Raw genomic sequence first — 14,390 nt, 5'->3', positions numbered from 1 at the left:
CGGTACCTCACATTAATTGAGTTAGTGAGTCCTGTGAACCAGGCTCAGCGCTTTGCTCATGTTGTGTCCTTGATTCTGCCCAGATTTCCTGTTCGGCAGGACCCTCATTCTCCCCATCGCACAGAGGAGGAAACTGAGACTCAGAAGTAAAGAGACTTTCCAAATCTAATTTTAAAATAATGGAGGTGGCACTACAGCCTGAATTTTTAGCCACTGTCCTGAGTCAGCTCTCATTCCAGACAATCACAAAACCCAGTCTTTAAAAGTACCTTTACAGTCTTATCTTTTACACCCGAAAGCACCTGACAGCTCAGATGTGAAACATCGGAGAGACCAAGGCCCAAGACGTTAGACTTGCGTTGAGTTCACTGTTGTTTTATTCCAACAGTTTATCACCCCACAGACATCCTTTTAAGAGAGGAAGCCGAAGTAGACTCAGTACTGTTCCCTCCCTGAGGCCTTGGACTTGAACCCAGCCCTCCAGGGAGGGTGTCCACCCTATTGAGAGGGTGCGTGGGGGCACCCTGGTCACATGTGGGGGCGCGCAGGATGGCGCCTCGACGGGTCTCTCTTCTCCCCCCACCCGCACCGGTTACAGGTGGCAAGGAGACTGCCCCGGGTCTCGGGGCACCACGGATCTTGTGCCAAGCAAATACCAAGGTTATTCAGTAATGTGTGACTAAGTGACCTGAGTCATGTAGGGCCCTGAGCGTTCTTTGACAGATTTGTCCATGTTCCTGGACTGAAAATGCCTTTGGATGTCACCTCCCATTCTTTTCACTCTTGCCACTCTCTGATCATTGCATTGCTTAATAACAGCAGATAAGGAGGTGAATGGGACTTTTTTAAAAGTCCCCAAATCAGGCTGATTATATCTAGCACTGGTGAGAAGAGAATTTGTGAGAGAACCTGCTGGAACTGATGGGCATGCCCTCCAGGGGACCACGTATGGTGACACACCTGTTAGTCGTACATAGTTTGAGGTGTATACTGCACAAAAGAAGGGCTCCCTCCCTACGTCCTGTGGCGAACAGGCCGGTGACATCCCCTCCAGCACACCTAGTGTTATCCCTGTTGGCCCTTCTGCCCATCGGCAGAGCCTGGCTCCACCTTTCACCCCTTTTTCCCCAGTGTAAATGATGTTTAAGGAATTAAAATCTAATTTAAGGAATTAGAATACTTTAATGGGTAGGTATTAAACGTAATCCACAACAGTAAAGCACCTTACGTTTGGGTAAAGATTTCCTTCTCAAAGCTTTTTTCCTCTATCACCTCATTAATGTTACACGTGCAAATGAAGTGTGGCGAGCCTAGTCACCCATGAGAAGCAGCGGAGCCTGCACTTGAACCGAGGTCTTGTAACCCCAGAGCATTCTTCCCACTGCACCTCAGTCCCCTTCCGTCGAGTGCAACTTCTTCACTTTGCAGAGGAGGTGACCGAGGCCCCGGAGAGTGACTCGGAGGAAGTGGAATGCAAAAACGGCCCGACGTGTAATCCAAGGTTCAGAATTGGAAAATGCGAGCGTGTCGGGAAATGCAAAGTTCAATTTCCCACAGCTGCCTCACCTTGCATTAACTCCACCAGGCTGCAGCTATTGAGGTTCGGGGTTAACAAAATAAAGGTAGATCGTCCTGCCTCCGTGAGGCCTGGCTGGCCGAGTGCTGCTTTGAGAACTGTAACTTGGGCCTTTTCCTCATTTTTGTGCCATGTGGTTCTGAGTCTTTGTCATACCAGATTCTCTCTCACCACCCACAGACTCTCTCTTTCTCTCTGTGTCTCTTAGCCATCCTTTTTAATTTTCTCCCTGGAGTGGGAGGAAGGGAATTATTTTTGATGAATCAAAGAATACCCATTACCAGATGTGAGGTTGTGTTTGCCTTCTCTCGTGTGTTATAACCCACGTCAGCAGCAGGCGCCCCTGAAGACGGAGTAACTATCTTTTCTATCATTCTGGACACAGCTGAATCTCTTTGGTATTCTTCTCAAATACGGAGCCGTTAAGTATGTCGAATGGTGAAGTAAGAGGTGAACTTAGGAACATGTAGAAAAAGGGAGGTCATTTATTATCCTTTGGGAGAAAATGTTGGTAAATGAGTGCTGTAATCATAATCCCTAGCTGTCCATTTGGCTTGTAGTCATTCTGATTTATGAAATAAGCACAAGATAGGTCTTCATTTTAAAAGCCAATGATCAGGGCGCCTGGGTGGCTCAGTCGTTGGGCGTCTGCCTTCAGCTCAGGTCATGATCCCAGAATTCTGGGATCGAGCCCCACATCAGGCTCCCTGCGCAGCGGGAAGCCTGCTTCTCCCTCTCCCACTCCCCCTGCTTCTGTTCCCTCTCTCGCTGTGTCTCTCTCTGTCAAATAAATAAAATCTTTTTTTAAAAAAAATAAAATAAAATAAAAGCCAATGATCTGGGTGCCTGGGTGGCTCAGTCAGTGAAGCGTCTGCCTTGGGCTCAGGTTATGATCCCGGGGTCCTGGGATTGAGCCCCAAGTCGGGCTCCCTGCTCAACGGGGAGCTTGCTTCTGCTACTCCCGCTTCTCATGCTCTCTGTCTCAGGTAAATAAATAAAATCTTAAAAAAGAAAAGAAAAGCCAATGATCTGTTCTGATCACAGAGGAGAGTGGAAAAAAGACGCACACGCAATTTGTGAAAGGAAAAGAATTCTCCCAGGATGAGATCACTTGGTGTGCGGGGAAGAGGGTAGGGGAATACCTTTTGCTGAAATCGTCATTCTCTCATCTTGCCAAAGTATTACAGTATCTGAGTGAAAATGGGTTGGTGTTCTTATATCAGAGTACTTACACAGTCAGTTATTTTAATGTTTCTATTTGATAGCATGCTTAATATTTCGGTAAAGCGTGGATATCGATCCATAGGTACAAAGCCGTAATCCTACGGTAGAGGTTCAGTTAATTCAAATAAAAAGTTAGACGTCCTAAGTTAAAATAACGCATGAATAAACAGGGACTCTGGTCATGAAACACTCGGCCTGAATGAAGTCTCCATCTGCAGGGAACACACTTGACTCAAATGGCAGGGATTTGCCAGGCACGGGTGATAATGCCCATTTCTACAGGAAAGTCACGGATAGATTCCTAATTGCCAAAAATGGATTTTGTTGCTTTTAGTTTGGCCATTGGGTGTCATTCAAACCTGTCTACTGTGCCCTTTCCCCTTCACCTGTGTGACTACACCACACTTCCTACGGGGCCACACCAGAGTCACCGTTTGCTTCTCTTCTCTTTCCTGGAATCTGAGTTCTCCCAGGGGTGACTTAAGGCCCCTTTCCTTCCCATTCTACCCGTTTCTCTCAGATCTCCAAGGTTCTGAGTCTAACTCCATCTGTCTGCTGACGAGTCCCAGCCTACCTCCCCTCCTCCCTGACCATCCTGAGTTCCAAACCCCTGCATCCAGCTTCCCACCAAATGTCTCCTCCTCTTGCATGTTTCCCTCCCACTCCCTCCAACCCATTCTCAGTCCAGCTTCCAGAGTAACCTTCTTCCTAAAACACGTCTGGTGGCCTGAGGGCAACCAGAGTAGCCCAGTCTAACAGATACTTGTCAGTCAGCAAGAAAAGGTCAGCACATTTGGGAATTTGGCACTTACAGAAAGAAAAGTGACATTCCATTAAAACTTAAAAAAGGGGGGATGGGGGGATGGGTTAGAAAAGAAAAAAATTTGTTTTCTGTTTGTGGATTTCATTAAATATCTATGTTCCTAAAAAAAAAAAAAGAAGAACCTAACTCTTTTTAGGACTTTGCCATGAGATCGTCAAGGAGCCTCTGTGCCCTGTAAGACTTCACAGACTCTCCTTGTTGTTGCAAAGCACCATGAGGAATCTGCTGTGGAAGATGTGATCTGTAAAGCCACGTGACCGGGCTCACCCAGACGACAGTGTGTCCCAGTTCATCGAAAATGGAAGAATGAGGGGCACCTGGGTGGCTCAGTCCATTAAGCATCGGACTCTTGGTTTCAGCACTGGTCATGATCTCACAGGTTGTGGGATCGAGCCCCGCATCAGTCTCCACCCTTGAGGGCCTGAGGGGTGGCCGCTGAGGATATTCACTAAGGAATTCTGGACCTTTTTTATTCTCTTTAAGTTACTATAATTTTAGAAGCACAGCTTTCCTGGAGAAAGGACCCATTGGTTTATTTTTTTGGAACTCTGTTTTCTGAACTGTGTTGATAACTTCTGAAGAATATAGAAACAGGTTGTATAGGTCTCGGGTAATATAATCATGATTCATCAAAACCTCTCTCTCGACCTTGGTTTTTTTTACTCATCCCAGCTTTTAGTATATATGTATATCTCATACCTGAGATTCCCATATGTGCCCGCCCTTTCTTTCTTTTTTTTTTGAAAGATTTTATTTATTTGACAGAGAGATAACGAGAGAGGGAACACAAGCAAGGGGGAGTGGGAGAGGGAGAAGCAGGCTTCCCGCGGATCAGGGAGCCCGATGCAGGGCTCTATCCCAGGACCCTGGATCATGACCTGAGCCGAAGGCAGACGCTTAACGACTGAGCCACCCAGGCGCCCCTGCCCCATATGTGCCCTTTCAAAACACATTGATAGCAAAAGATAAATTCTGTCTTCTAGTCAAGTGGGCGGGGGGGGGGCTGTACTTCCTGTAATTTGAATTTTAAGATGCTTTTTTTTTTTTGCTAAATACAAAACCATGATGTTCCTTATGACCTTGAAATCACATCTGTCCTCCATCTCCCTCTGTCCATTTTCTGATGCTTGCCCCCCGCTCTTAAAAATCAATGACGTAGAGAAAAATAGTTTTCATGATATCTGAACTATACGTTACTCCCACATGCCCCACATTAAACGTCAGCATTTCTGTGTCTTGCTATTGTTTTAACATTTGGTCTTCTGCCTGGGGAGTGGGCGGTGCTCTGTAAGCTGCTTCTACTCAAGCCTCAGCAGAGAAAAGCAATATTTTGTTATGAGGTAGAGTTTCAAGCCAGGCTTTGGCCAGGGTCTTTCCCATTTGGGAGGAGGAAAGTAGAAACAGCCAGCGAGACGATAATTCTCCTTGAATTTTAGCTCATTAAAATCTTCCTTGCTCCTCAGTGAGTTACTTATTGATTTAAGCATCTAGCAGTTTTCCTCTCCAGAAAGAATTAGCATCTCCAATGTGATCATTGCTAATGGCGGAGACTTTTGTCTTTTCTCTGTGGGATCAACTGTCCTCCAGTTGCTTATTAGCACAGCCCACTTTGGGGTTGTGTTTAAACACAGAGTTGCGGAGTCGGAATGAGATCCCTGAGATTTATAGGTAATGAAAAGAACAGGTTGTATCAAAGGCACCACGTGTAGGAAACTAAGTGTTCTTAGGGGACTTGTGTGAACCTCTGATCCTTGGCTTTTTCCAAAATGAATGTTTCAGTCTTGTACATATTAACTTCCTCTTTATAGAAGTTTTAACATGTTCTGTTTTTGCTGCTATTGTGCGTGAAAATGTAGCGCCATGGCGTTTCTTATCTGCTGATCGTTTCCAACAAGAGTTAAACATTGAGTTTCTCTTGAGGCTTACTGTGGTTGAGTATCTGCAGTGGTATCAGTACATGAAGAAATACATGTTTTTATTCAGATGTTTAAAATCCTCTTTTCCTTAAGAACACTTTTCGCCCCTAAATATGACATCACCCAAAAATCTCGCTGCTTTTCACATCTGTCTGTGGAGGACGTGTGACATGAACTGCACCAGGGTGCTGGTGATGTTAGCAGTAAACTTCTGAATTCTGTTTCATAGTGTCATGGTCCCACAGCATAAAAAAAAAGATGGTTGTTTTGGTAGGGACTTCTCTTCTTTTTAGTGTGATTAATGCAGTTGATTTACTGTGACACCATTTCAGTGTATTCTTCCTGGGCCTTAATGAAGTACGATAGAGAAAAGCAGTGAGCACTGTTTGGCTCATTAGTGGGACCCAGCGAATGTTAATTCCCTTTTCCCTGTTGACGTGATCAAACTGATCAATGTTCCCGGGATGTTAACTTTAAAGGTTGGCTTTATCGGCTCTTTGAAAAAAAGCCATGCCGGGCACCTGGGTGGCTCAGTTGGTTAAGCGACTGCCTTCGGCTCAGGTCATGAGCCCGGAGTCCTGGGATCGAGTCCCACATCGGGCTTCCGGCTCAGCGGGGAGCCTGCTTCTCCCTCTGACCCTCCCCCTTCTCATGCTGTTTCTCTCTCACTTGCTCTCTAATAAATAAATAAAATCTTTAAAAAAAAAAAAGAAAGAAAGAAAGAAGCCAATTGTTACCATGTTCCTCTATCAGGACACTTGGAGCTTTTCTAGATCCTGGCGTTTTTTCTTCATAAACCAGGTAGGACCGTCATGGATTTGCTTTGCCTCGCTGCCATCTCTTGTTCTGAGATTTCTGTTTTTGTTTTTTTTTTTTTTTTAAGTTTTTTTTTTTTTTTTTTTTTTTTTTTTTTTTATTTATTTTTTGACAGAGACAGAGACAGCGAGAGAGGGAACACAAGCAGGGGGAGTGGGAGGAGGGAAGCGGGCTTCCCGCCAAGCAGGGAGCCTGATGCGGGGCTCGATCCCAGGACCCTGGGACAGTGACCTGAGCCGAAGGCAGACGCTTAACGACTGAGCCACCCAGGCGCCCCTTGTTCTGAGATTTCTAAGAGACGTTAGCGGATGCAGCCTCTTGCCCAGACTGTGTTACAGACTCTTAGGCTGAGTTGCTCACCTAGTGCTTCCCTGGGCTCTTCAGCGATCAGCCTGTCCAAGCTAAGAACGGTTGAGGGCATGTGGAGCACGTTCACTGATGGGGTGGTTGGGTGGTGGTCACGGCAGTGGGGCTGTTTTCATGTTTTGTCTGCCACTCCTTTGTCTGATTCTAAAGAATCTGCAGTCAGTTGCAGGGCACTGAAGTCTATGGAAAAAGCAATGGGGGAAGGAAAACATTGTGGGAGAGTGGAGGCCGGGCAGCTGTCTCTTTCTCCCCTGATTGAGTGTTCTGAGACTGGCTCCTCTAGGGGAAACAGGACTTACCAGAGAGGTGCTTACACTCTCTGAGCCTCAGTTTCCTTGTCTATTAAATGGGTGTAGTAGCACCAACCCACATAGCTGATAAGCGCAGTCATAGCTCTTTTCCCCCACGGGGTCTCAGATTCCTCCTTTACTTTTCTGGCTCTTCACGTATGGATCCAGTTTGTGATCGTCGATTGCTTAGTTGGGATGGTATGGGGACAGGTGGCCATTCTTTGGTTGAGGTCAGAGCCAATCTCTTCTAAATGTTACCTTCCTACCAGACATGTTCCTCCAGCATTGTTATCAAAATTGGACAGGACGGTTGTGATGAATGTGTTTTGTGCTAATAGTTGCATTCTTTTTCTCAAAAAAACAAAAAAACAAAAACGAGCAGTTTGACAAGAGACTAAGCAGAGCCTCCAGGAAAATGAGATTCTTTCTTGAGCTCTTGAAAATCCTCCCATAGATCCAGTAAAAGTTCCATATGGGCCTAATTTGGACTGTGTAGTTGAACAAGCCAGCAGCGCCACCCCCCGCCCCCCCCGACCCTGCGCCAAACTGGCCAGATCTTAGAGTGGCTCCCCTCCAACCCCCCCCCCGTCTTCCTCCTGAGCTGCTGCGTGAATCCAGATGCCACCCACCCCATACACCTTTCAGTCTCCTGCTTCCATCTGTGCAGTTTTCGTGGCCCCATCCTTTTCCTTGACACTGCAGTTAGTGGTGAAGACGTGTGGATGGTGATAACTGCCCACAGTGGAGGCCCTGAGCTGACTGCTCCTTTTCCTTTTCTTTCTGGGATATGATAGTCACGCCCTGTGCTAATTTGTGCTGCATTAGAAAGTCAGTGATGTGAGTCTGTCCATGTCATCCGTGTGGCACCAACCTCTGGATGGTCATCTATTGCATCGGAAGCTAGTTGACACGGATCGCTAGTCATGTGTCTCTGCCACAGATTAAAACATGCACGGTGTTTTTCTTTTTCTTTCTAGCTTCTTGAGGCTGATATTGTGGTCTTGGGCTCTCCCAAGCCAGAAGAGATTCCCCTTTCTTGGATACAACCAGGAACTACAGTTCTCAACTGTTCCAATGACTTCCTATCAGGTGGGTAAATGTCTTAAAATTGGTGTTGGGCTGCTGAAGAAAAGAGGTGAGATTGTTATGAGAAACGTGAACCTTATTCAGAAGAGAGGACATCCCTGAAAGGTTGGTCATCGTCAACATCCGTGCCCAGGATAGGAAACGCAGAATGTTGGTGTGCCTACCTTTTGGGTTACCTGATATTGAAACCATATTGTCGGGCAAAGAGAAGCCAAGATGCCAACCACAGTAGCCGCCTCCTGCGCCCACGTGCAGACGTGCCCCTGTTGGCCTCTCGCGTTGAGCAGTCCAGTCACCTGTGACCTGAAGTAGATAATTTGTCCATGTGTGAGGTACGCTAGAAATAGTGGTTTTCAGTCTCATACAACGAAGCCGAATCTGTTCTCCCAAAGAAACCTTAGGTGAATTTCCACATGTCAAAGCAGATGAAAACAGTTGCTGGAAGGGACGGGAACGGAGACCAGCCCTTCTGTGTCTCCCCGATTGCCTCTTGTGTTGAGTCCTCAGAAACTTCCCTGGAGCCCCAGAGTCACCTCAGAGCAGTGTGAAAGTCACCATCAGAAACAGAGGTGGGGGTGCCTGGGTGGCTCAGTCGGTTAAGCGTCTGCCTTCGGCTCAGGTCATGATCCCAGGGTCCTGGGATCGAGCTCCACATCGGGCTTCTTGCTCAGCAGGGACCCTGCTTCTCCCTCTGCCTGCCACTCCCCCTGCTTGTGCCCTCTCTCTCTCTCTCTCTGTCAAATAAATAAAATCTTTAAAAAAAAGAAAAGAAAAGAAAAGAAAGAAACAGAGGTGGTCTGAGGATGGTATTTCACCAAGGGATCCAGGAGTGCCTGGGACCACACGAGACCCACCTTCAAAGGAGCTCAGGCCGTGCCCACAGCAGGGCGCTCAGGCGAGGGGCCAGTAGAGCGGGCCCAGAGGGATGCCCTTTTCTCACTCCCTGAAAGACACTCTGAGGCTCAGAAAGCTTTCCACTGTACCTAGCCCACCTTTACAAGTCCCTGAGTAAGTGTGTGCAAGAGACCCTCCCTCCCCATTACCTGCAGCCTTCAGATTTCAGCATTGGAGAGGACTGTGCTGAGCTGGCGTGTGTGCCATTTTTCCCCAAAGGTGGTCAGAAGTGGAGCCAAAGTGGGTGGAGGCCTCGGCCCTCTTCCACTTCTGCCAGGACCACACTGGGGTTCTAGATCTTGAAACCTAGACTGCTCTATAGGAGAGTGAAATAGAGAATAGTATCAGAGTGTGTGTGTATATGTAAAACTTTGATCCAGTCACCTTGAGATAACTATTTTACATTTTTCCACCAAAAATGCACTAAACTTAATTTGATTGGAATGTAATAGAAGGAAAAGAAAACAATGTGATATAAATGTTACTGAAATTCATATAATAACTGTTTCTTCAAAAAGAAAAATAATGGACCCACCCCTCTAGGAAATGTCCCGCCTCCCATAATTAACCAGTCAGATTAAAAACCCTCTGGGGCTGCAGGGGGTGGGGTGGATTGGAGGATGCAAGGGATGATGCTCAGGAATTTCCCAGAATGCTCAGGTACTCGGCTCTTGGATGAAGAGCACACAGATGAATGAAGCAATTAGAGGTATAATATAATGTGAATATAGGATTCATTGCTCCTTTTAGCAAATAGAAGGCTTGCACTAAATGACCTCTTTGAAGTATATGTAGTTTTGGGGTATAACTTTCTTTTCCCTCCTGAAAAAACCAATGCCTAGCCCATAAATGATGGGCATGGCAGATTTGCTCCTCTGCTTAGAATTTAGATTAGGAAAGCCAGTTCTGACTTTATGTTCTTTTAAATGAATGCTTCTTTGCTGTTATATTTACTTGCTGTTTTTTTAAATTAGAGTTTATATATTTAGGACAATTTTGGCATAACCCTGGCTGGTGGGAGAAGCTACTTTTTGGAATCCCTTTGAGCCCTATGCTTCAATATATGAAGGTGACATAATATTTTTTTAGTGAAACTGCCTTATTTTAATACATTTCTTTTGAGGACCTTTAGTTTTTTAAAGGCATTCATAAAAACATTCGATTTCAATGCAGTGATCCTTCTAGGGGAACAAAAAAGACCAAGGCATTATATTTTGACAGAACAATTATGTAGACTGACTATGGTTATTTTATTTTATTTTTTTTATTTATTTATTTTTTTTTAAATGTACATATATTTATATTATTTATATATATATTGTATATATTTTTTACTTTTTTTAAATTTTTTTATTGTTATGTTAATCCCCATACATTACATCATTAGTTTTAGATATAGTGTTCCATGATTCATTGTTTGTGCATAACACCCAGTGCTCCATGCAGAACGTGCCCTCCTCAATACCCATCACCAGGCTAACCCATCCTCCCACCCCCCTCCCCTCTAGAACCTTCAGTTTGTTTTTCAGAGTCCATCGTCTCTCATGGTTCTTCTCCCCCTCCGATTTCCCCCCCTTCATTCTTCCCCTCCTGCTACATTCTTCTTCTTCTTCTTTTCTTTCTTAACATATATTGCATTATTTGTTTCAGAGGTACAGATCTGAGATTCAACAGTCTTGCACAATTCACAGCGCTTACCAGAACACATACCCTCCCCAGTGTCCATGGTTAGTTTATTTTCAATGTGTCTGGTCCCATACTAGTAGTTTTCTTCTTGATTTTTGAATGCCTAGTGCCCAAAATAGTACGTGACACATAGTACATGCTCAGTAAATACTGAGTGTTGAATGAATGAATAAACTTGGACTCAGAATTGTACTGTGATTGCAGTTTTAAGTGAGTTGCAAATATAGAGACATCTCCTTGAACTTGTCTCCTCAAAAATAGGGCTGAGAGGCAAAGAGAAACATGAAAAATGCTCTACTGATGAAATAGATTAAATGGATGAACATTTTGCAGTCAGCATTATTCATAAGAGCATGATATTTCCTGATAGTCAGTTTTAATTTTATTTATTTATTTTTTATTTTTTAGAGAGATCCCCCCCTTTTTTTTAAAGATTTTATTTTTGAGTTATCTCTAAACCCAATATGGGGCTTGAATTTACAACTGTGAGATCAAGGGTCCCACACTGTATGGACTGAGCCAGCCAGGTACCCCAGTCAGTTTTAATTTTAACAAGTTTGATTAGTATGAAAATTTGTTCTCTAAATAGATTGAAGAAAGGCTTTTCTCCCTTCTTTTTTGCATAACCTTGCCATCTTAAACAAAGAGACTTTTTAAAGCATTATTAAAAGGAAAGGTGCTTTTATTTCAAAAGAATTCTTAATAAACTGGTGATTGGGTAAAGGCAGGGTTTATAATGAAATTTTCACACTCATCTTAATGGTACAGGGATTCCCGCCCCCCGCCCCCACCATAAAAATAGATGGGACGCGGTGATTTATAATGAGGTAATTCTATAGAGGCATTTTATTGAATACCTAATCCCAGGAGAGATTTTTCAGATGGCTGATATCCCAGAAGCAGTGCTCAGATAACAATTACACCTACCTTGTTGGATCTGTTCACTCTTCTGTGGCATGAGTCTAATGTTTAGATTTAAAAGAGGGACATGTATCTTCCCCAAATAGCACTGAATGATACTATGGTGCTTTACTCTGGCATATAAAAATCTGTGAGATGCCAAAGGGAAAATCTGATCTATTGGAAGTGAGTTGAGAAAGTGAATGACTTAATGATTAGGTAATAAATCCTTACCAAGTAAAAATAACTAACTAACTAACTAAAGAGGGATATGTTAATGTTCAGTTTTCTAGCTATAAGAATATTTTATTATTAAGTTTCAAATCACAGAAGCTGTGATTTTGTAATGCTCTGCTTGCTAAAGAGCAGAATTCATCCTAAGCAAGAGCATTTCACACTCTTAATATTAAGACTTATTTCCTGGGGTGCCTGGGTGGCTCAGTCGTCAGGCGTCTGCCTTCGGCTCACGTCATGATCCCAGGGTCCTGGGATGGAGCCCCGCATCGGGCTCCCTGCTCAGTGGGAAGCCTGCTTCTCCCTCTCCCACTCCCCCTGCTTGTGTTCCCTCTCTGGCGTGTCTCTCTCTGTCAAATAAATAAATAAAATCTTTAAAAAAAAAAAGACTTATTTCCTGATGTGCCAAATGGGACAGAGAAGCTGGTCTTAAGTCTTGGGCCCAGGGAAGAGTATCAAAACAGCAATTTGTGGGTCAGAGTATTTGACAGCATCATTTTAAGTGAGCATAGGTGTATTTAGTGTGGGGTGCATCTCGGGGTTCATGCTAATGATCTGGGGGATCCTGGGAGGCCTCCACCTTTCTCTCTTATGGTCCCAAAGGGAGGTAGTATAATTAATGTAGTGGGAAAAGCATGGAATTTAGGTCAGATTGATCTTACTCAAAGAGAAGAGGGGGGTTTTGGTTTTGGTTTTGGTTTTCTCTTAATTGCATCGTATTTACAAGCTGTGTGACTTTAAGCAAATAACTTAAGCTCTCTGATCTTCAGTTTCCTTGTGAGTAAGGTGGGAACAAGGCTCTTGAGAGGAATAAATGAACTCTTGCCCCACAGCACCTCTTTCTTAGGAGCTGCCAGCCAGTGGCTCTCCTTCCCCCTCCCTCCACTTCATTGTCCTCACACCTCTAGCATACAGAATAGCTGTAGACTTCATATTAGCAAAATGTTAAGTCTGTATTTGAAAATCAAGCCCAGGGAAGGACTCTTCCCAGTGAGTTTCTGAGAATGTAAGAAGGTAGCTTTAGAGACCTTAGACACGCATGTAATATGGTTGTTATCTTCGTGCACTTGGAATAAAATAAGGATATTTGCTTATAAATTTTGAACTCCAATTATTCTAAAATCTGTTATATCTATTACCTGTTTCCCTTACCTTTTTTTTCCAGGAAATTCTGGAAGATTTGGACTTAGATGTTACTGCCGGGTTTCATTTCAAATTTTAACTAGTTCTCAGTATAACACATTTAATGTTCTGACTTTTTAAAAAAGTCTCAAGCTGTTTAGAATATACAGCCATGTGTTAATTCCTTCCTACTTCGGTATCAGTGATTTCAAAAGGGCTGTTTATATAAGTTGATACTAATATTTTAATTATATTTCTTTTTTGGAAGATTCTTACATTATATTCTGTTTAAAAAATAGTAAGACATTGTTATTTGATAGTGGAATTCAGATGTTTTAAGCTTAATTTAAGCTTAAGTTCAATCCTTGCGAGCATTATTACAAACATTATATTAAGATTTCATTTATTGCATTTTACTGTTATCCTGTAAGATGAATATATTTAACTTAAAACTAATGGCCAGTGATTTTGAAAGTGTTATCTGTACTGATTTGTAATTTTTTAGCTTTTCCTGTTTTCAAAATTTCACATGAAGTTTTTTTGAGTTCCTTGTTCTCCCAGAGGATGAGAAACTCTCTATTTGAGAGTTCAATCTATGGGTTCATACAGCACTTTTGTGATAAGAAGGGTACCCTGGGCCAGACTGAAGAAAGCTGAAACGTTTCCATATAGCAGAGATAGCAGGAAGACCGAAGAAGAATTTGCGTTGGTCCCTCCCATTTCATTTCTGGCAAAATTCCCAGGGTGGTCTCAAAACAGCTCCTGTCAGGGAAAGCACGGTTCTGATTTCCAGGGAAAGCAATATGACATGTTAGCCTTAAATTTTCTTGTTGTAGCAAGTTTGGTTAGCAAGAAAAAATTATAAATGAAAGGCCATCTTTTAAAGTGATTCATTGACCTGTGCTTGGAAGAACCACGAGTAAATGAGGAGTGTTTAGTGGGAAGTGAAAAGACCCATTTGGTTTGGGACGGGACCCCTGGGACCCCTGCCGGACTCACAGGCTGAGTGCAGACAGCCTTGGCAGGCCGAGTGTAGACAGCCTCCGGGTGGAGCCCTGCCTGTACACAGGCAGAGGGTGAGGTAATGATTTCCTTTCTCGATTCTCTTTAGCCATGAAATTTGTTAAGAATGTTATTCCTGATGCACTGAGTTACCGTCTTCATTGCTTCAAGTTCTCTGGGTTCAGAACTTTTTAACCAGGTCATCCCTCATATTAATATCCTAAAATACAGTTTCTCAGTTTCTATGGAAGAATGGTCATATCACTCTGATGGCAGGGTACTTGTGATTCTGTCCTGGGAATGTGTATTGATAAATTGGTACCAGCTCCTGACTTGTAGCTTTTTCTTATTTCCTCATCATTTAAAGATAGAGATAAAAATGAGAGAAGCATATTTCTTTTCCATAATGGTTGGACAAGACCTTTAGATCAGATCTCTAGTGGTTCAAACAAAAC

The 14,390-nt window shown here is 43.6% G+C and overlaps 1 protein-coding gene across 2 annotated transcripts in view; it reads left to right on the top strand.

Moving 5' to 3' along the window:
• Positions 1-14,390, top strand: part of MTHFD1L (methylenetetrahydrofolate dehydrogenase (NADP+ dependent) 1 like) — a 180,927-nt gene that overhangs the window by 23,220 nt on the left and 143,317 nt on the right. For both annotated transcript variants that reach the window (XM_036072982.2, XM_078054574.1), the window contains one exon: positions 7,989-8,100. In XM_036072982.2, coding sequence (XP_035928875.2) covers positions 7,989-8,100 — 112 coding nt within the window. The remainder of the gene's footprint in view (positions 1-7,988; positions 8,101-14,390) is intronic.

The sequence above is a fragment of the Halichoerus grypus genome, chromosome 9, assembly GCF_964656455.1.
Source record: "Halichoerus grypus chromosome 9, mHalGry1.hap1.1, whole genome shotgun sequence".
Lineage (NCBI taxonomy): Eukaryota > Metazoa > Chordata > Mammalia > Carnivora > Phocidae > Halichoerus > Halichoerus grypus.
Note: the sequence above shows the minus strand (reverse complement) of the source record. Positions and strands in the feature narration are given on the sequence as shown.